This window comes from Apus apus, chromosome 1 (assembly GCF_020740795.1).
Source record: "Apus apus isolate bApuApu2 chromosome 1, bApuApu2.pri.cur, whole genome shotgun sequence".
Classification (NCBI taxonomy): Eukaryota; Metazoa; Chordata; class Aves; order Apodiformes; family Apodidae; genus Apus; species Apus apus.
In genome coordinates this window covers 158,526,168-158,547,468 of record NC_067282.1, presented here as the reverse complement: position 1 = coordinate 158,547,468, position 21,301 = coordinate 158,526,168, and the positions used below count along the sequence as shown (strand labels likewise).

Below are 21,301 nucleotides of genomic sequence, written 5' to 3'. Positions count from 1 at the left end.
TCCGTCCATTTCAGTTGTAATTACACCATTATTGATGCTCTCTGTCAAATAAGAGAACTTATGAACTGGATTTTTCCAGTGATTTGTCCTGGTCCTAACACTATTCATTGTTTCTTTAACTGTTCAGATGATAAAGTACACTTAGAAAATTTGTGAATGTTGCTCTTCTTACACATGAAACCAAGTTTATAAGTGTTTTGGCAGAATGGATTTCTAAAGTACCTAGGAGAAATGTCACAAAAATAATAGAAAAGTCAGTAAAGACAAAAATCTAATGCTACACTTGGGAGGCAAAAATCAAATTCACAAAGTCAAAGTGGCAAGTAATTGGGTAGGCAGTACAAATTCAGAAAAAGATCTGCATATTGTTGCAGAGCATAATTGAGTGCATCCCCAAATTATTTAAAAAATGGCAAATCTCATCCTGCTGTCCTTGTTACATGTAGGACACAAGGGATTACTTTCTGTTTGCCTAAGCCTTCTATTAGACTACAGCAGCTGGTTTTGGATGCTACACTTGGAGAGGCATAGGTTATTTAGAGATGTTCCAGAGCAGAACAAGAAGAATAATGAGTTCAGATAATCTTTCAAAAACATCAGTATGCTAGGTTTGTTTGGCTAAAATGGATAAGATTGAGATGGAATGGAACAGTGTTATGATGTGTTAAAGACAGTTAATAAGATGGTGATCAGTCAGCCTTCCTTCTGCTCAGAAAAGGGAATGATGTAAGAAAAAATATGATTAATTTGCCATTGATTCAGACTGGACTCTTTTGAGCCTGAGGATACTTATGAGTTGGAATAGCTGCCTGGGTGTGTTGTGGAGTCTTCATTTTCTTCTTCATTCTGTCTGTGTTTAACCAGATTAACCAGAAACTGAAAATGGACAAAGTGAGAAATCTCTTCCAGTCTTTAATTGTTGGGTTTCATTTTTTGTGTGTGGTTTGCTGTTTTATTGTAAAGCTTGTTGAAATATGACCACAAAACTGTCCAGAAAATGGAAACCCAGAGATCATGTCTCATTTTAGAAATGGGAAAATATTCCTTGGGAATACTTTCAAAACCAAACCCAAGATACGCAGCCTTAAGGGGTGAAGAAAGTGAATATTTTTCTTTCAAAAAATTGTGAAACATTAAAGTTGTTACGCACCTTGAAACCTATGTTCCATCCATCTCTGTGGGGACTGTCATAATTTTACAAAACTGCAACTATAATACTATATTTGAAACAGGGTGTATTTTCTAGCAGTTACTGGTTTTTGTTGAATTTTTCTAGATGAAAATAACAGCTTTCTGAAGTTCTTAAAAGTCCTTGATAAATAACTGAACTGAGGTACTAGTAACTCTGTTCTTTAAGTGTTTTCATAGACTGCAAAATTATTTTAAATTATTATTCAAGCCATCATTATAAAAATGTGTTAAAAGCTTAATGGTGTGTTGGTTTCCCAGTTAAATGGTCAGAATCTTGAAAAAAAATGAAGCTGGCATTACTTGAAGGTTTTGTTACCAAAAGAAACATGCCCTTCCCTACTGTACTCTTGAACCTGGAAGTACATAAATTCCAGTTCCTACCCACCCTGGCTTATAATGCTGACTAGTCAGTTTTTTTTTCTTTTTCTGTTTTCTTTCCCTTTTTTTTTTTTTTTTTTCAAGTCATATGTGTAAAAGAAACTGACCTTTCAAACTGGTTCATTATTATTTTACTCATGCCATAAAAAGCTGGATAAACATTTTCTTAGAGTATACTGACCAAGTAATTTCATGTATGTGTGCATCTAAATGTGCTACTAGGAGTAGTTTTCTGTGTTTACAGTTGCCTTCAGGACCTACATAAAAGTCCTGTAATAAGATGTTACAATCTCAGATATAACTGAAAGCCTCATGATTTTCCCACTTGTTTGACCTCAGGAATCTGTGGTTGATGATACTTTCTCTGTTTGCAGGGATGTCGCGCTGTTGCTTGCCTTTCTGAGTGCACTGCTTGTGCTTCCTTCGTGGTGGAAGGAATCATCCTGGCTGCTGTGGGGACTAGTTCTGCTTGTCTATGCAGTCTTCCGAGTGTGGGGCACATGGAGGACAGCCAAGCTGCAAATGTCTCTGCGAAAATACTGTATCCAGCTGGAAGAGACAGTGGCAAATAGTCGAGCTTTTACTAACCTTGTGAGGAAAGCTCTACGACTCATTCAAGAGACTGAAGTAATTTCCAGAGGATTTACCCTGTGAGTCTATATTTCACTTTATTTAATGCACAGATCCATTCAAGCCAGATGTCTTCAAATATTGTCTTGTTACACTGTCTCCCGTAACAAGTGGAGTTACTGAAAAACATCACACGTAAAGCTTTTTGTTTTCATAAAATAGTAAAATTACCATTCATACTGAAAATATGAATTCTAACTACTTATTGTTAAAACCTTGCACCCTGAAGGAGAATTGTGTGTCACAAAACTTGTACGCCTTTGAAAGCTCCTGCTCTGCTAGCAATTAAATACATGAAGAAATGGGTTTTGGACCAATTTAATTAACTATTTTGAGGAGTCATTTAGATGATTGTTTGTTATATTACCACATCTATGTAAATAAACTGACCTGCAAGTAATCATTCATATTTTAGAAAACAAGATGACGTAAAAAACATTCTATTTTTACTTAACAAATAACAATCTGAAGTAATGAGAACACAGCAATCAGCAAAGATCATCAAAAGTACTTTCCCACCTCAAAAAAAGTTTACAATACCTTTTTTTTTTCTTGCATACAATTGCTGAGATGTTTAGAACCTTAAATTCTTGTTCACTTAAGGGATATAAAAGTGTTGCTGGTTGTTTAGCTCTTGTAGCTATTTGATAATTTTTGCTTATTTGTTATGTGAAAGGACATCAGAACATGTTCAGTGTGTGCAATGATCCCAAAACCAAGAGGCCAGCTTAAGTGCAGTCTCATTGCCTTGCATACTTTTCCCTTGTAACAACCTATGGTTAGATATGTACCTGTGCCAGTTGAACTTTAGGTTAAAGGAGGTGGGAAATGCCAATAACTAAAATCCAGTTGACATCCTTATAAAAATAATGAAAGATTCTCTTGTGTGCGCTAAGACATTGTTTGTTCATACCAGACCAACTGTTCTGTGTCCAGGCACATGTTTTTACATGCAAGTTTGAAACTGTAGACTTAATATTTTGAATTAATTTTCTAGCTTAAAATACCTTCAATATGCTTCACTGAAGTAATGTTTCATTCTCCCTTTGGAATGCATAAGCATGTCTTCAGTCTGCCTAGCTATGTGTTTTGGTTTGTTTTTTTGCTGAAGAAGCATATAGTTAAGCAATAGACAGTCTTATCTTTACAAATGGAGTCTTAAAAGAAATTATTGTTAGGACTTGTCCAAATTGCAGATGAAAAAAACATTTGGATTTTTTCCTAAGTTTAAGCAAACGAACTTGTGGTCAATGTCTAAATTGTTGGTGCCTTGTACATATCTTAGATAACAGATTAACAAAAAACAGACTGGTCTTTAAGTCGATGCTTGATCTAATAGCCTCTTTACTTACAACTTTGGCAAGCTTTTCAAAAGACTTTGCAGTATGGATGAAGTGGGAGGAGTGTGACTGTGCCAGCATCTTCATTGGAACAGTTGTCCAGTGTGAAGAAGTCAGTGCTGTTACAGGTTTTTGTTTGGTTTAGCCTGAAGGAAGTTCTAACTCCAGAGTGTCCTTTTCTGTATCCACACAAGCAAGAGATGCTGCTGCACTGGGCACCATGAAATACTTTGCACGAGATAGCACTTCATGTATGATCAAAAAAACTAGCTACTCCATTTTCCAGAATTTTACTATAATCAACCTTAGCAGAACAAAGTTCATTATGTTCCCCTGTTGTAACCTTGTCAAAGTCTTAATGCTTGTTCAGAAGGAGTCACGTGGCAATGGAAATGTTTCCATCTGAAAAGTTAACGAGTATCTTCTTCTGTCATTTCACATCCTTGAAGGAATGGGATTTTAACCAGATAGCACAGCACCCTGTTCAATGAAATGTATGCTGCTGTTTTAATAACCTGCTAGCTCAGCATAATTTGGACTGTGCATTAATCATGTGAATGGAAAGAAACTGAAGCTGAAATTTAAAGTCCTGAGTTCAGATTTTGGTTAGCTATTTATCTAACTCTGATACAGCAAGTCCCTTGTGTCCCCCCACTGTTTTTCTCCCTGTTGCATCATCCATGGCTGTGTTCTCACAGGCTAATTTACATATACCTTGAAATATCTATGGCTTTTCTTTATTCTATCCTATTTGCCTCTTGCTAATTGACAGCTGGCTATCTCTGCAAATGTTAAATTATTCTTTATGAGGTTTTGGTCAGTTGTCCACTGGTTCACTGGTTTGCTACTGTGTGGTAGTGACTGCTGTATGTTTAACCAATTTAAGCGTAATTTTGTCTTCATTCCCCTCCCACCCAAAAAAAACCCACAGCAGCCACTTAGAAAAGGAGCTTGGCACCCTGTCAGGCCTCTTCTGTATTAGCTGCTCTCAAAGGCAACTGGATATTCTAATTCCAGAGTGGCTTTCAGAAGCGCTTAAGGTGCTGTTGGCATTTCAGGTATGTCTGCATGGTACAAGCTTGGCGGTGCAGGGATGGCTGAGACCTCCCCAGAGTAGTTTGCATTACAGAAATGGTGTAGCTGAGGTAGGGCAGTGCTTTACTCAGGCAGAATGGCAGTATTTCTGTCTAATTGCTTTATTTGCAATTAGACAAATGAAGCCTGATCACAGGTTGCAGCCTGGAATTTCACTGGGTAATGCAAGTATGTCCATTGTCTTCACAGAATCATAGAATCATAGAATGGTTTGGGTTGGACATGACCTTGAAGTTCATCTACTTCCAACCCCCCTGCCATGGGCAGGGGCACCTCCCACTAGACCAGTTTGCTCAAAGCCCCATCCAACCTGGCCTTGAACACTTCCAGGGATGAGGCATCCACAGCTTCCCTGGGCAACCAGTTCCAGTGTCTCACCACATGTCTTGCACTCTATAGAGTGAAAATGGTAGGAATATGTAATGAAAGACTGCAGCAATAATAGCAAGTAGTTGTTTCCTTGTCTGTCACCGAAATAATTAGCTTTTCTCCAAATGCTCACTTTCTACTATATTTTAAACTAGAGTCCAGCTCTATGAGCACATATTGGTGTATATAGCATCTTTGTAGAACTGCTTTCATGTTGGAATGGAGGTATAGGTTTTTGTTAATATGTCTGTACAAGTTTGCTAGAAGTTGAAAACCTATTTAAAATTTGGCTTGTGAGATTAATGGAGAAATAAGTCACTGTTCTTTACAAGAGAAACGGGTTTGGAGCAGTAGGACAGAGGAACTTCACCCTTAACCTTTTTTTCTTGCTATTTGTAGCTGATTTGCAAAGCTGATAACATTTTGTAAGTCCAATTAAAGTATATAGATGATAAATGGAACATTAGGAAGTTAGGGATATGGCATGTCTGACACATACACATTTATAGAAAGTTATGCTAATTTAAGATTACTGGAATAACAAAGAATTATCTTATTAAAAACACTGAAACAGGCCTTCCCAGAGGAAAGCAAATTGTTTTTTGCAGCACATACTGGCAGTACATGCTGTGCAGGAGTTTTACTTTAATTGTTTTGTATAGGAGCTGGAAATGCTTATACTGCTGTAGCAGAACATAGATCTCTTTCTCTTTTTTTTATGGTAGAAGAATTTTGCTCCTTTTCTTTGAGCCTGCTTCTGACAATTCACCCAGGGCTTCAGTCTGCAACCTGATATGTGAGTTTATCCATCAATACTTCCAGTCATTCCTTTTAAAAGATAGGGAAACATGAAGGATTGGCATGTACTACATTACATGCTGTGTTCCCTAGTGAAACGTATGGCAAGACTAGCCCTTTAAATTTACATTCAGAAATTGAAATTAACACAGTTGTTTTTATTTTATTCAGATTTTAAAGTACATTAAGAGATGTTCTGTAATGCCTTTTCATATCACTCACATAATTTAATATGGTATGGAAGTATTTTCATAGGGTATTTCAGCTAGCATGTTCAATATACTGCAGAATATGGCATGAATCTCCTTGTGTTGATCACATTTAGCAAACTGATACGGGTCCAGCCTTGCTCACTGGGTGGGCTGCACTGCTTTTCATATTTGACTCTGAAGGCAATAAGCTGTTTCCCCTCCCGGTCAGCATGCAGCATGGCCCAGCTAATCCAGTGGAACTGACATTTTTCCAGCAGGGTCACATCTGCTGGCTTAGTCAGCTCTTCAGTCAGATGGGCTACAGAAATGGTTACTAATGCAGCAGCTCACCTCAGTCTTGCCAGGTACCCTGTATGCTTTTCGCTTTCAGGAGACTGTGGGCATGAAATCACCTCCTTGCTGTGCCCTGGGAAAGGGAAGAGCAGAAGCAGATTTCCAGTCCCCAAACAATTAATCCCAATTCATCGTCCTGTCATCCACACCATGTCCGTTCCTGAGTTGATGCTAGTAAAAAACAGTCCCAGCAAGTAGTGCACCTATGCTATTTTACTGTCTCAGTCATAGGTTTTTTCATCAGACTATATATTAATAGATATAACTGGATATTAATCTTTTTTTCCTTTTCTACAGCTTAATGTTACACAGACACGTTTAACGTTCACCCAGTTCACAATTCAGTTTATTTCCAGATGAGGCAATTTCTTACAGTTACAAAGCCATTATGAAGTATATTCATATCTAATAGGCCAATGGCACAGTTTCTTTTAAATGGTATATTAAAATTAATACATGGACACCAAAATATGTTTTCAAATATGGTTGTATAGTTGGACACAATTTACGTGTGTACCTGTCAGATTCCAACAAACACAGGTATCATTCATTGCATGAGAAAATCTAAGTTGCCACTCAAATACTATTTCTATTGACCTAAAGAAGATTTTCTTCATGGAGAAGGTGGAAAGAATATAGTGTGTTGTATGAAAAACAGTATGTAGTAGCACATTTTTTCTGAAAAAATTATTTAAAGAACAAATTAGCATATAAAGAGGTATATGTTGAGTATCTCTGTGTTAAAACCTTCAGTGCTTACCATGGGCTGGTGATGATTTTGTATCAGACATAATGTTTATGGCCTATGTATCATTTTGGAAAACTTTGGAGAAAACAAGTATCCTAAGGAGTTTGCCATGGCTCCAATGAGAATAGAATCAGACTGTCTATGGAGGAAACCTGGCTGCTTATCTACAGTTTTGATTAAGTATATCATTGGTTTGGTTGGGTGTTTTTTGCTCTCATAGTTACCGAGTGGTTTGAAAAAGTTTTCTAAGTAATGGAATAACAAGTCTGATGTACTGTCTTTTGAAAAATACTTTAGGACATCTGTACAGTTGTATCACATTTTACTTTTCAAGTTTGCTTGACAGGGTCAGTGCCGCTTGCCCATTTAATAAAGCTGGACAACATCCTAGTCAGCACCTCATTGGTCTCCGGAAAGCTGTTTATCGATCTGTCAGAGCCAACTTCCGAGCTTCAAGACTGGCTACTCTATACATGCTGAAAAAATATCCTTTTTCTAAAAACCCATGAGTTCAGATATTCCACGTTACCTTCCTGGAATTTTGCTGATGTTTAGAGTCAGCATGTCTAGAAATATGCAGTATCTAATTACATTTCTAAACAAGGTAAAGAAAAGGTGGCATGGTAAATTGGGGCTTATGCTTAGTTTGGAACATTCTGAAAAATTTTGTCTTTTTGTGTACTGTGCAGTGTGAGATAAGATGCAGTGCACTGAAAGCACTGTCCCAGTTACTGACACCCATGCCTTTGCTGTAAGTACCAACAATGCGTTTCAGAGTACTTTAGGATTTTGTTTTATAATTCCTCTTTGCCAGCTTTTTCCTCTTCACCAAAATATCCTCTCCTCTGGACAATATGGCCTTTCACATTCAAAGGTAAGTTGAGTTCCTGTTTCAGACAAGCTGGGTGAAATTCTGATTACATTTTTTAGCTAAAAGGCACATTTAAGAGCAAGGAGTTCCTACTCTGAATCAAAGCAGAACATCTTGTTCAGATTCCATTTTATGAAGTGTCATCCGTACTTCTTCACTGAATTGTATACTTTTTAAAATGGCATTAGCATTTCAAGGTTTATTGTACTTATTGTACTATATAGGAAATAACATTTTCACCCTGTATCATAGCAAAAGATAAGACAGGTATATTCCTGATCTGAAAAAAAAAAGGTGCAGGGAAGCAAAAGCTGGTGGCAATGCAAGTGTTGGAAGTCTGACATGACAAATTTCTTTTTCAGTCTTCCTAGAATGTACTGTTTGACTAATCTATCTTGCCTGGCAAATAGGTGGATGTATTGCATGCTGAAGATGTGTACACACACAGAGGGACACGTAAAGCTATGAGTGTGTGCATTCACTTTGAAGGAAATGGGTATTTGTTTTCAAAATAATTACTTGTGTAGGGATAGGAACCTCATTCTGCACTCAGGGCTTCACTCAGCTCTGAGTAATAAGGTGTATGTGCTAGGTAAAGAAAGGAAATAATACTCTGACTTGTTGAGACATGTTGATAACAGCAGCTGATACCCATCTTCAAGAATTAGTTCTAAGGACATGTGAAGAGATCGGGAAATGGGATCAGTTCACATGGCCTTCTGAAATATCCTTCAATATGAAGAAAGTCCAGCAGTGGTTGTGACAGGTGTGTGGATTGTTGCTGTGGCTGGGGAGGTTAGAGGTCTGAGGAATATTAGACTGTTCACTAGTTTTGTAACTACTAAACTGAAGGAATGGCTTTTAAACTAAGAAACGTGAGAGAAGAAAGTCTGGTGTTTACTTGGAATAATTTGGCATTTAAATCTTTGTAAGATATGTAGGATGGAAGTTCCATTATACCAAAATATCAAGCAGATATCACAATAGCAAGGGCCAGCAGAAATAAATGGCCAAAAATGTATTGGAAGTTGTCTGTATGTTCTTGGCAAACAGCAAGAGACGTGTTATATTGATGTGGAGTGTAGTGGCAAAAACAGTGGCAGCATATGAGCTGAGATCCAGGCTGGGCCAACTTGTCAGTGCATGAAAATGTAAAGCAGGGAGTTGAAATGTAAGAAAGGTGAGTAAAGGATTCCCCCTCCCCACCAGAATAATTAAGAGCAGTTTTAAGGTCATTCCAAGTTGCCTTAGTTAGAATTTTTCCCCACATATCGTGAATGCTTGAAAATATTACGTGTATTATATGGGCATTGATGGCAAGGAGCGTCTTTCAAATAGATTGCACTGCCTTGTATAATTAAATAATACTCATGCTGGAGGGGCCAAAGGTTCCCTCATGTCAAAAGCATTCACAGCTACCACTCGTAACAACTTTAATGCCCTTGTCTGTCATCAGATTGTTAGCACAAATCTGGCCTACAACAAGGAGAAAGAGGAACTGGAGAGATTAAATAAAGGACTGAGGTGATAAATGCAAAGAAAGGAATGTTGATACATTAAAGGAAAAGAACTTCCATCCTGAGACTGGAAATGAGAGCCCAATTCTGGCTTTTACAGTCCTTTTTTGTAAGCTCTACTTTGCACAAAATCAGGAGATATTCTTTGCTTGAACCCCACCAGGGTATGGACTAGGGAATTGCTGTTTGAAATTTGTTTTTTCTGAGTATTGTGAGAGACCTGAATCTAGTAGCACTATTAGTAATTTACACTGGCAGCAGCAAAACAAAATGCTTTTTTCAGAGAAAATTAATATTAGAGAAACATTCCTAATATTTCAAATTTGTATTATTACAATGTTACATTAAAATACTTTAAAGCTAAAAATACATACATAATACTGCTTTAATATACATTTTTGTTTTACTTTGTATTGCTTTTTGTAGCAGAGCAGACGTATGTCTATTTAGGTAAGTGAAAAAACTGAATAATATTTGCTTGTAACAATTTCCAGTCATAATTTAATATGCGAAAGAGACACCTCCTAGTCTCAAGGACAACATTATTTTAGTCTTTCCAGCTAATATACTAAGTATTAAACCTTAGTTCCATTTTAACTGGTGGCTGTTCATTCCATAGGGCCATTTTTCTCTTTAAAGAATAAGGAAGTAGAAATTCCCTAAAGTGTGAGCAAATATATGGGACAGGCTCTGCTTTGAACCATGGAGTGTGCATTTCATGGAAACTTTTACAGGTGTAAACATGGACAATAAACTTCCATACTGCAGTTTGCTTTCCATGTCTGAGGGTATTCCGTTGATGCTGCCACATGGGCATGATGCTCATCATTCAACAACAGTGGTGAGCCTTTGACTCCAGAGATCCTTTCTGTGGGATGTCCTGTTATCAAAGTAAGGTCCTAGTCTGTTACTGAACTTCCTGAGTGACATACTCAGTACAAATGGATGAGAATGTGAAGTATGCCCTGTTTTCCTTCATCCCTGTGCTTCTTACAGTGAACCTGGAAATTTGAGATTGGAATTTATACTGGAGTGAAAATTGTTGCCTTAAGGCTGTGGTAAATGTACCTTGAACTGAGACATGTCTATCATTACATATAATGGTTAAAGTAATACAGAAAATAATATTGAATTTACTAATGTAGTAGAAGGTACAATTTGATTCAAGTTAAGCTTTCATTTTAAAAATTCTTATATATTCAGAACTTACTAGAAACATCTGTAGCTGAAATATTTTTCAGGCTTACTATGTCAGAATATCCCTTTCAAAGAGAGTTTGCAACAAGATCAATTTACTCATTAATGGCTTAACAAGGGCTGATAATTTTCTCTACTTAGACAATGTGCATTTATGTGTGCTTAACAAAATCAGACTAACAGCTTCTTATAGGAACTGTTTTCTAAAACAGGTTGCATTTATGTAATGTTAAGTCAAAGAAGAGTTCAGAAATAAGCAAAATCTGTTTCAATGGGGCAGTTTTTCCCAAGTAAAGTTAATTTCAGTGAATGCTGTTGTACAAACATCAGAGGTAAGTTCTGCCGTGAAGTTTCATACTTACATTGTTATAAATCTAGACCTTTAAAACTATACCATTAAATAAATAAGTGTTTAATCTTAAAAACATTTCTAGATCTGTATCTCAGTCAACAAATTAAAACTGCAAAGCTGATTGCTTAATTTTACACTGCCTTGAGAGATTTTTTTATTAGTAATCTTAAGTAGGTTACTAAACATATACTGTAATGTGTTTGGTGATTTCTGAGATATGCATCATATTCATACTTTGAATCAGTAAGACTAATCCAGTTGGGAGCCAAAGGGAGACTGCTTTGAACTTAAGCTACTTGCTCTATGTATTACTTCAAGAGAGACTAGGAAGAAAATGTACTTGAGAGGCTGAGCTGGCAATGGGGCTGAGGCTTAAAAAGTGGCTAATCTGTAGAAATGAGTGATGAAGTAAAAATAAATCAGTAAACACATCTTAAATGGTAAAGGATATATTAATCTATGCTAATCCATGAAGTGTAGATTTTATAGACACCAGTGTTATTTCTCCTACCAAAATCTCTGCAGCAAATTAGGCTTTTATGGTAATGTATATGTCAGGCGTGTTAGAAGGCAGTCTATCTGAAAAACCTGTTACAGGGAATTAAAAATTTTAATTCACATCTTTATTCATGGCAATTTAAGCTGCATAGTCATGATATAATATTATCTTACAATAAGACTAGAAGGTCAGTAATACTTATTTGTGGCCAGTGGGCCCCCTTTTAGCTAGATAACTGTTGTCAGTGATGGTAATAAATTAATACCTTCCTACTTAAAATGTGTTGCCATGTAAAATAGAAAAAATATACAATTATACTTCAGCCTTATACCATATTTTTGTATCAAACTTGGTGGACCAGTAATATTTATGAGATGGAAAGTCATGCTTCTTGTATTTTATGTGAAATGACATTTTGAGTGCTTGCAGAAACAGTTCAGCATTTTCTCATGCTGTGCATATTCTGATTTCATAGAATCATAGAATATGCTGAGTTGTAAGGGACCCATCAGGATCATCGAGTCCAACTCCAGTCCCTGTTCTAGGGCACCCCAAGAATCACACCATGTGCCTGAGAGTATCATCCAAACACTTCTTTAACTCAGGCAGGCTTGGTGCTGTGACCATTTCCCTGGGGAGCTCAGCCACCCTCTGGGTGAAAAACCTTTTCCTGTTATCTGACATAAACCTCCCCTGATTCAGCTTCCTTCCATTTCCCTGAGTCCTGTCATTGGTCAGAGGAGTGAAGAGATCAGGACCTGCCCCGTCTCTTCCCCTCGTGAGGAAGCCAGAGACTGCAATGAGGTCACCATCAGCCTCCTCGTCTCTATTGGTTCATATCAGGAAGAGTTCATTGCTTGAAATCATAGAAGAAAATGTCATAAGAGAGAAGAGTATTTCTCTTTTAATCTGAAAAAAAAAATAAAAATAAATGTAACAGGATGCAGTGGCTGAAAACTTAAGCTAGAAATCAGATATTTTGGGTTAGGTGTCTATAGGATGTTACGCAGACCAGTCACTACTAGCTGAACAAATCTGTGCATTGTACTCCCTTGGACCGTGTAATAACTCAGGCAGTACTTCCACCAGTGTGCTAGTTGCTTAGTAGTGTTACATGTAAGAGATTTGTACATTCTGCATTGTGGAAATCTATGGTTTATTCACTGTTCTATATATGCAAGCTGGATGCAGGAAATGTTGTAGCTTAAGTTATTGAATGATGTTAAAAGTCTCATCCTCAGCTGGTGCAAGATGGCTCATTTCCATTGAACTGTATTGATAGGCAAGACCTGGGGGTTGGACCATATAAACTCAAGCAACTTTAATTTTGTTGGAAGTGTAAGGTGTTGTTCTCTGCTGGCAAGGCATAAACAGTGCTATAAAAAGAGATGGGATAGCAGTGTTTTCAACTGAATGGTATCTTACCCCACTAAGGTGGAGTGGATATAAAATGCATTCTATGTCTTTGAGATGCACTGAGCACAGGGAAAACTTGCAAATTTCCTCTAGTAAATCTAGTAGAGTTTTATTCCTTGTCCTCTGTAAAAATGTAGTTACTGCCCTATGAAATGTTAGAGAAACATACTTTTTAACTCAGGAAAGAGAAAGCTCACACAAGAAAACAGTAAGCTAAACAAAAAGTAGTACCCTGTTTGGGTCATAAAAGCCTAAATCAGAAATCTGATGCTGGAAGGTCTGAGTAAAGATAGTTGGACATTCTTAAATGTGGTGTTTCTTCACTGACCAACCAGTTCATCATATACTTTGCTCACCCATTCCCACCTGGTGAGCAGGTGAGAATAAAACAGCAGCTTGGATTTCTGAGGGTTATTGTGAGGCCTTCCCATTAGATCTTTAGATGGAAGTGTGCTTTTGAAGAGCAATATATGAATATGAAATTGTTACGTACAGTGGTACATTAGTGTTCTTGCTTTTCTGTAGGTAAAAAAGTTGCTCTCCTGGCAGAGGTTAGACATTCGCTGTACAGATATTTTATTCCAGATTTGACAGTTTATTATTAAGTTGCTTTGCCTTCTTCCAAACTAATAAAGACTCAGTTAAACAAGAATAAAATATCTTCACAAAGACATAGAAAAATGTAGCTAACCTTGGGTTAGCTACTGTATTTTGGTTTTAATAGAAAGCATTAGCACTAAAACCACTTGCATTTTAGAGCAAAGCACATGACTTTGTGTATATGATGTGTGTGTTGAAACATTCTAAAGGTTTAGTCCTTAGGAAGCTAATGGGGGCATGGGATCAGTTCTCTGCTTTCATCTAACACATGGAAACGGGATTGGGAGGACTACAATAGAAAAGGGCAAGGCAGGAGGTGCAAGAGTCCACTGGGAATCCCTAGCTGAGGCATAATAGCGAAAAGTGACTCCTTTGGACAAACCACACATTTGAGACATTCTCTAGAAATTTGTTTTTAGCACGACTTAGAAATTTGTGTGTGTCCAGACTGCTTTTTATGATATTTCTGCTGTTGAAAATGTCTTGTCGCAGGGAAAGGTTAACAAGGAATATAATTAGTCTCTGAGATAACTAGTCTGAAGGGTTTTGACCTGAATTGTAATCTCTTATGGAGTTACCATCCTCATCCCATGTGCTCCATCTGCTGGGCATGCTGTCAGGTTAATTTATAATAGACACCATGTGAGGCAGCAGCTAATGGGAACAATGTATTGTGTTTGTGACTGATTTGCATGGCAGGCTTTCATCTGCATTCCTGCTTCTGGAGAAGACTCCATGGGCTTCTTTCTTCCTGGATTTAAGGGAGAAATTAGGGAGAAACACAGTTAATTGTTTAGAGCCTGGACACTAAGTATTGCTGTTCCCTAGGTCACAGAAATTTTATTTTATGCAGTGTTTTTCTACTCAAGTGGTAAAAAATTTATTGAGCAAGTGCTTCTGATCAGCTTTATGTGCCCCAAGACATGAGGGAGTTCAGTTTATAATCAAAAAATAAATGAAAAATACATAGTTTAAATTAAGGCCTTATTTTCATGAATGCTTCCCAAATATTTTTGTTATGTATTTCTGTGGAACCAATGTGTTCAGAACCACAAGTTGTCAGTTTCTGTTTTAAAGCAAATTTTACTATTTTGTGACTGGGTAGCTATCCAAAATATGCAGAAATCTTGAACTGTTCCTCCTCCTCCTTCCCCACCATGTGGTTAGCCTAAAATTCGTGTTATTTTTAAATAAATGCTACCTAGGCTGTGAATTATTTTTATCTCTCTTCTGGTATCAGTTATATTGTGCTTCCTTCCTGCTTTTTAAGCATTTCTAAGGACTGGAAATGTACATTTTCACACTCAGAATTTAATTGTGCTGAATAGTGTTAGTGGATAACAGTTCGTCCCTGTTCCTGCCCACATCATGGTGGCATTTCAGCAGTGTAATCAGTAAAATTAGTGGTATGACAAATGGGGAGCTCCTGTTCTTCACAGTGTTACCTGTGGAAGAGGAGTTATTGCTGAGATCTCTGAATGGTCCCTCCACAGACAGAGCTCGCAGGGTATTCCCATTGTCCTGTCTATGACAAATGCAATCTTTGAAACTTAAAATTGCACAAGAGTTGTTCTCTTCTGTCCTCTTAAATATACAGTTGCTGTTTTGAGACTGACATGAGCTACTTCTTGGAAACTTAGTATTTCCAGATGAGATGTTTTCTTCACTTGAAAGGGATGCAAGGATTTTTTTACCAATCTGTTTTGTTTCTTTGTATGTGTTTGTATTTAGACGTAGGTATTTTGTCAGTGTCTCATCTCTCATCCTTCTAAGAGCCTTTAGAACTTGTGCTTTGAATAAGGACTGCAAAATGTTCAGTTCAACAGGAGTCAGGTGGATTTGAGTGGCATGTATGTGCTTTCATACAAATTGCCAGAAATAAACCTTTTTAGGTGTTGAATTTTTTTCCTTTTCTGTGGGTTGCATGCAAAAGTTGCTTTGTTAGCCACCTTAACTCCAGCTAAACCTACCCTCTGAATTCAGAGAGTGATAACGTGACCAGCTACATCTGTGTAGTCCCCTTCAAGGAGCTGGGTCTGGGACTGAGTGAAGAGCAGGTCTCTGAAGAGGAGGCACACAACCTCACCGATGGCTTCAGCTTGCCTGCACTCAAGGTAACCTCTCCTAGGAGGACATACACATCAGGAACATCTCTTTCAGTTGTCACAAAGCCTCGTGGCTTGTACATAATAGCCTGTATTAACGTGGTCAACTGGTGGGGAGGTGGAATCGGTCTCATATCATGTGCATCTGCATCTATTGGCATTTAGGTGGTTTCTGTTTGCATGTAGTTGAAGAGAAGCTGCACAATGCATTAGGATTTTTTGCTGCAAATCACATCAGTTCAAGTCAGTGTTTTTATAATCAGCTTGATCAATCTCCTTTTTAAACATTATTTTTTGCTGTTTGATTTCCCTTGATCCCAGCTGAATAATTTCCAGATATGTATTTACGTCTTTTTTAGTTAATGTCTTGATTTGAATAAAAAGAGAGGCAGCTGAAGATATAAATTAGTTGTAATTGCCAAAGGGAATAGCTGCATTTAGTTACACCAAGGAGTAGAAATCATAAGCTTGGACCCCTGCTGCCATGAGCCAGTGTGGTTCTTTGATCTTGGAAAAACATTCAACTGAACAGAATGACAACCATGTAATGGCCTTTTTATCTGTTTTGTTTTGAGATGTTAACTTTTTATAATTCGCATGAGTCAATGTTTGCAATTGGAAAGAAGATCTAATTAGAATACAGGCCTTCTACACTCTAGTCCTTCTCTGCTGAGAACCTTTTAACATGATTTTTTAAATGGAAAATTCCATTATTATGTTACTTTTGTGTTTTTATGGGGTTGGCTCTTGTTGCACTTTGTTAACTTAATTCCTAGACTTCTTTTGTTCTGGCAGCAAATGTTACCAGTAAGAGTGATTGCTAAGCTTTGAGGCTTTGCCTAATTAGTTGTAAGCTAAGAGCTACATCAGATCTAAGCTTTGGGGATTTTTTTTCCTGCCTTTTCATTAGCTGAAGTTCTAATTGCAACCACGCAAGCCCACTTATTTACCCACTTCTTTTTAAGTACAAGAAGCCAGTCAGAGGTGCCAAGCTTGTAAGCTAAGTCTTTGTTTACCTGCAATTTTCAGTAATGTAACTGAAATCTCTTAGTTAAACTGGTTGGGATGCTTTCTGGGTACAGTTAAGCTCACAACTAGTAAATCTTGGTATACCTAAGTGGCATCAGGCAGCAATGTAGGCTAGACACGGTGTAGTTGAACCAAGCTAAATCAACATAAATCAGTCCTAAGCAGATTCCTGTGTAAATAATAAAATATATACTTTGATAACCTTAGGACTTCATTGTGTTTCAAGCCCTGGATTTACGTGGAGTCTTCCTCAGTATTTCTTAATTTGAGAGGATTTGTCTTTATACTAAAATGCAGGTAGAATACATAGAAATGTATCCATGTATCTTTTGGTTAATATTTTAATTTTCATCAAAGTCCATGTGTAGGCCAGATGAGAAACATAGCTTGTGCCTTTGGGCTACTTTGTTGTTGAACTACACCAATTTAAAGAGTGAAAAAAATTGGCTTAAGAAAAAATACTGGTTCAAGCTGAGAAGAGGCAGTTGGATGTTTTGGGTGAAGTTTAACTGGCAGTAAAAATCATCAGAAGTCATAGGTAGAACAATCTATTTGCAACCCTAAATACATCTGGATTTTCCTTTTCTGTCATTGTTGTGCCTTTTTCACGTAGGTTTCGCATTATTATTTTAAATTCCTCAGGTTCACTACTTTTGTTTGCTACCCCTTCACTGCTTTTGCCTTGTGTCTGGAGGAAGGGATTGGTCTTCTTTTGTGTTTATTATAGCATGAGCTCTTGACTTTCCATCCAGGGCAGCACACCTTCCAGGTCACTTGGGTGATTGCTGCCATTTTGTTTGCACCCATCCAAATCACAGTCTTGCACGTGTGCCCCAAATTAATTTCATATTTTTGTGTCCTTTCTTCTCATAACTATCTTTTGTGTTTTTTTCTTTTGGAATATTTTATCAGTTTGCATCCAAGTATGGTTTTATATGCCCTTGGGGGCTTCATACAACATCTCTCTGCATTTGCCATTTTGTGTTACTATTCTGAATGTTTTGCTCTTGATTGTTTGTACACTGGAAAAAACTGCTACTTGTCCATGGTAGTATGAGTACAGAAATGTAAATACATTATTTCAAATCTTAGAGATTAAAAACAAAAAATCAGAACAAGTAAATTCTTAGTCCTGTTCTGTAGCTATGGAGGGGTGGAAAAAGCGTGATGAGCAATTATTTTGTCTTCTTTGGTCTGGAATGCTTGGGAACAGATTTCAGACTATACCTCATACTCACCTACATTTGATCCCTTTTAATTAGGACCAGTATAATAGAGAAAAGTGTCATAACCTTTCTGTTTCATTTTAGAGATATAAGATGCTGCTGTTCTGTCATGATCTACTGAGCCAACAGTCTTCTCTGAACTAAGAAAATAGTTCCTTTCATTGGAAATGGAACTTCTCAAGTTTAAAACTGTGGGTGCCCTTGCTCACAGATTGACTGGTGTCTTTTTTACCATTTATACATTGTGAATTGATTCATTTTTTACAAACCTTTCCCTCCTTAGTGGCATTGGAAAAATTTCTCACTTTGAAAAAAAAAAAAGAAAAAGTTAACAGCTCAGCTTTCTTCAGATGTAGAATGTTTTTTGTTGAAGTACAGTGCAACTAGACTCACATTTCAAGGTTGGGTGTGGGGCAGTGCAGTTGCTAGTAGATCACAGAAATGATAGCTTGGTGTTATAAAGGAAAAAATGCCTTTGCTGCCACTGGAATTTTGGCAGCCCTTTAGGAGCAGTGGGGTATCTGGAGATTATAGCAAATAATGAGACTGCCTGGTGAGAATATGAGTTTTTAGGCCTCTGACAGTCTTTTCAGCATAATTGCATATAATATGCTTCATTGAAAATTAAGTCACCTGAGGTTCACAAGATCTGAACATCACATGGTCTGGGATACCCTTCAAAAACATTCAGTGCATTTTCACAGGTTTTTCAGAGTTCCTGTGGCTGGCCAAGGAACGTTTCCCCACGATGTATCTGTGCATTTACTTTGCAGACTGGCTGTCTTCCCAGCTAACCCGACCCTGTTTTGCAGGTCCTCTTTCAGCTCTGGGTAGGGCAGAGTTCAGAATTCTTCAGGAGGCTGGTGCTGCTCCTCTCCCCCTCCAACGCATCCCCCAAGCCCTTGATCTCCCCCGAACGGCTGCCTCATCATATCTTGTCAGATGTGACCCAAGGCCTACCTCACACACACGCTGCCTGCTTAGAGGAGCTGAAGCGAAGCTACGAGTTCTATCGGTACTTTGAAACTCAGCATCAGTCGGGCTTTGAGCGGTCAGCCAGAGCAAAGCAGAAGTCCAGGGAGCTGAACAGCCTTCAGACAGCGGTACGCAGCTTGCAGCTTCATCTCAAGGCCCTGCTCAATGAGTAAGTTTACATATGAGTTACAAGAAGGCTTTGGACTTGAGTTCTTGGGGCTGTCAGCTTGTATCCCAGATGAAAATCAAGAAAAGGCAGATACCAACAGTCATACCATCACAGGCTTGTCTCAACATACTATGAGGTCAAAATCCTTGGTTTAATATGAAACCTCATATTATTTACTGCTTTTTTTTTTTTAAGTACTCGGTGAAAATTCAAAGCTAAGCAGTGCATTAAGACCTTGCAGTGCTTTTGTCACTCTCTTGAAAAAAATCTGAAAGCATACTTCTCTTTCAGTGATTTTGCCACATGTCAAACGCTTTCTTATAAAGTTCAGCTCATAGTAACTACTTAGTAAATACTTTTAAAGAGTCATCGCTGCCTTGGTGAAATAGTTGAAACTGTCCTACTCCTTTAGTTTTACAAATAAAAGTTACTATAATGAATGCAGGTGAGCAACTTGATGGGGAAAAAAGGAGCTTATATTTTAAATGTTGTGGCATCACTGAGGAGTTGGCTGAGTTAGATTCTTAAAACGTGAAGAAAATAACAGGCTATTCAGTGACATACTTAAAGGAATGGTGAAGTAAAATATTTATTATTACTTACTTCTGTTCATCTCCTCATCACTTAGGGTAATAATTCTTGAGGATGAACTTGAAAAACTTGTTAATACTAAGGAGACACCTGAGTTGACAACAGAAGCCCATCAGGTTCTGGAACAAAAACTAAAGTTTATTCAGCCTCATATCCAGGCAAGCAACAGCTGCTGGGAAGAAGCCATTTCTCAGGTGGAAAAAATGAGTGGAAGAAACCCGAATAAAAAAGGTAAATGGGAGAGATTAACTCATGTGACACTTTGCAGATGGAGTAGTCAAGTGGATCAAAGACAGCGTTCAGCCTGTGTATCAGAATTTTTGCTGACTAAGGTCTTAACAACCATACACTGAAAAACTATATACATATGTCAGACTTTTTCGTTGTGAGGACCTTGAAGCTTTTGTTTCAGCAACAAGTGTAAACTTGCCAACTCAGTCTGTTAGGCCTGTGAATTCAGATTGTTACGTTTCCAGGTTCAGAGCGACTGTGGGATTTACCTCTGATTGGTGAATCACGTGTGAAAATGTTCACGTGTCATCCCAGAGATTTTCATTTATTTACTGCATAAAAATTACACAGTTAATTGAAATTACAGTGGTGTTGTCATGAAACTTTCTTGACAATGGTATTTCCTGGGACATTTTAAACTGTAAAGGATGTATTGAACATACAACACCCATTTACCTGCTCTACCAGAGAGGATGAGCTAATCGGTGTGCTTAAAAGTCATCCTGAGCAGCATATCCCAATGTTTTGCCTTAAGCCTCTCTCCTTAGTGACCTGCACTCTCCATGCTGTTCTCCTTGTGAATCACAACTAGCTGAAATAATGGAATTGAATTTAGGCTCTCCTGACATGGAGTTGAACCTATACTTTCTAATCTTTTTTTCCAGGAGCTCTTTTGCTCTCCCAGGAAGGCATAGCCCAGCATCTGAAAAATGCTGGTAATGGAGACTGCATTAGGAAAATTATTACTTGGGATATCAGGAAATTACCTACAGAAATCCAAATTTGCAGAGAGCTAAGCTCTTAGTGATACATGAGTGGGATATTCAGTAGATGGATGAATGTTGCCATGGGCCTAGGGGTGTGCAGGCCAACTTTGTTCAAGCTTACATCAGAACTGGGAGTGCTGGGAAGCCTAATGCAGGTCCAGACACGGTGTAACCCATTCTGTGTGTACCTTCCTGATAGTCTAGTCTTACAACTTCCCTCTCAGTGCTGTGTAAAACAACCCATGAGGATATTAGATGTAGTCTGATACGTTTGCATGTGGTAGCCTGTTGTGTTTTGTTGATGTGCTCCACAACTGGCAGTTCCACTGATCTTTTTTTTCCCTTTCCTGTAAATGTCCTTTCTAGACTGCTGTCATATTTTTACTTATCTTAGTTTTATTTTTACTTTGTGTATAAATTTCACAGCAGGCACTTTTGTTATAACTTGTTTCTTTTTAAAGTTCAGTACAAGAATAACCTAGTGTGTGATCTAGAAGGGAGGGATTGTGTGGGAAATTAAAAAAAAAATCATTCACTTTCACTTTTGCCCAGTGACTTCCCTTGAAATGTGCTGGGGTTGTATCTCTATTTTGCAACAAGTTTACTGAATTACTCCACAGGAGCTACTTTTAAATTATGTTAGTCATTGAAAACTATTTTTA

The 21,301-nt window shown here is 37.8% G+C and overlaps 1 protein-coding gene across 5 annotated transcripts in view; it reads left to right on the top strand.

The window, feature by feature from the left end:
• The window catches only part of VEZT (vezatin, adherens junctions transmembrane protein), a 68,814-nt gene that overhangs the window by 26,891 nt on the left and 20,622 nt on the right, over nt 1–21,301 (top strand). For 3 of the 5 annotated variants that reach the window (XM_051610939.1, XM_051610966.1, XM_051610958.1), the window contains exons 5-9: nt 1,944–2,219; nt 7,429–7,578; nt 15,513–15,660; nt 18,719–19,050; nt 19,679–19,872. In XM_051610939.1, coding sequence (XP_051466899.1) covers nt 1,944–2,219; nt 7,429–7,578; nt 15,513–15,660; nt 18,719–19,050; nt 19,679–19,872 — 1,100 coding nt within the window. The remainder of the gene's footprint in view (nt 1–1,943; nt 2,220–7,428; nt 7,579–15,512; nt 15,661–18,718; nt 19,051–19,678; nt 19,873–21,301) is intronic. The other 2 variants (XM_051610948.1, XM_051610976.1) reach the window with 1 other exon arrangement.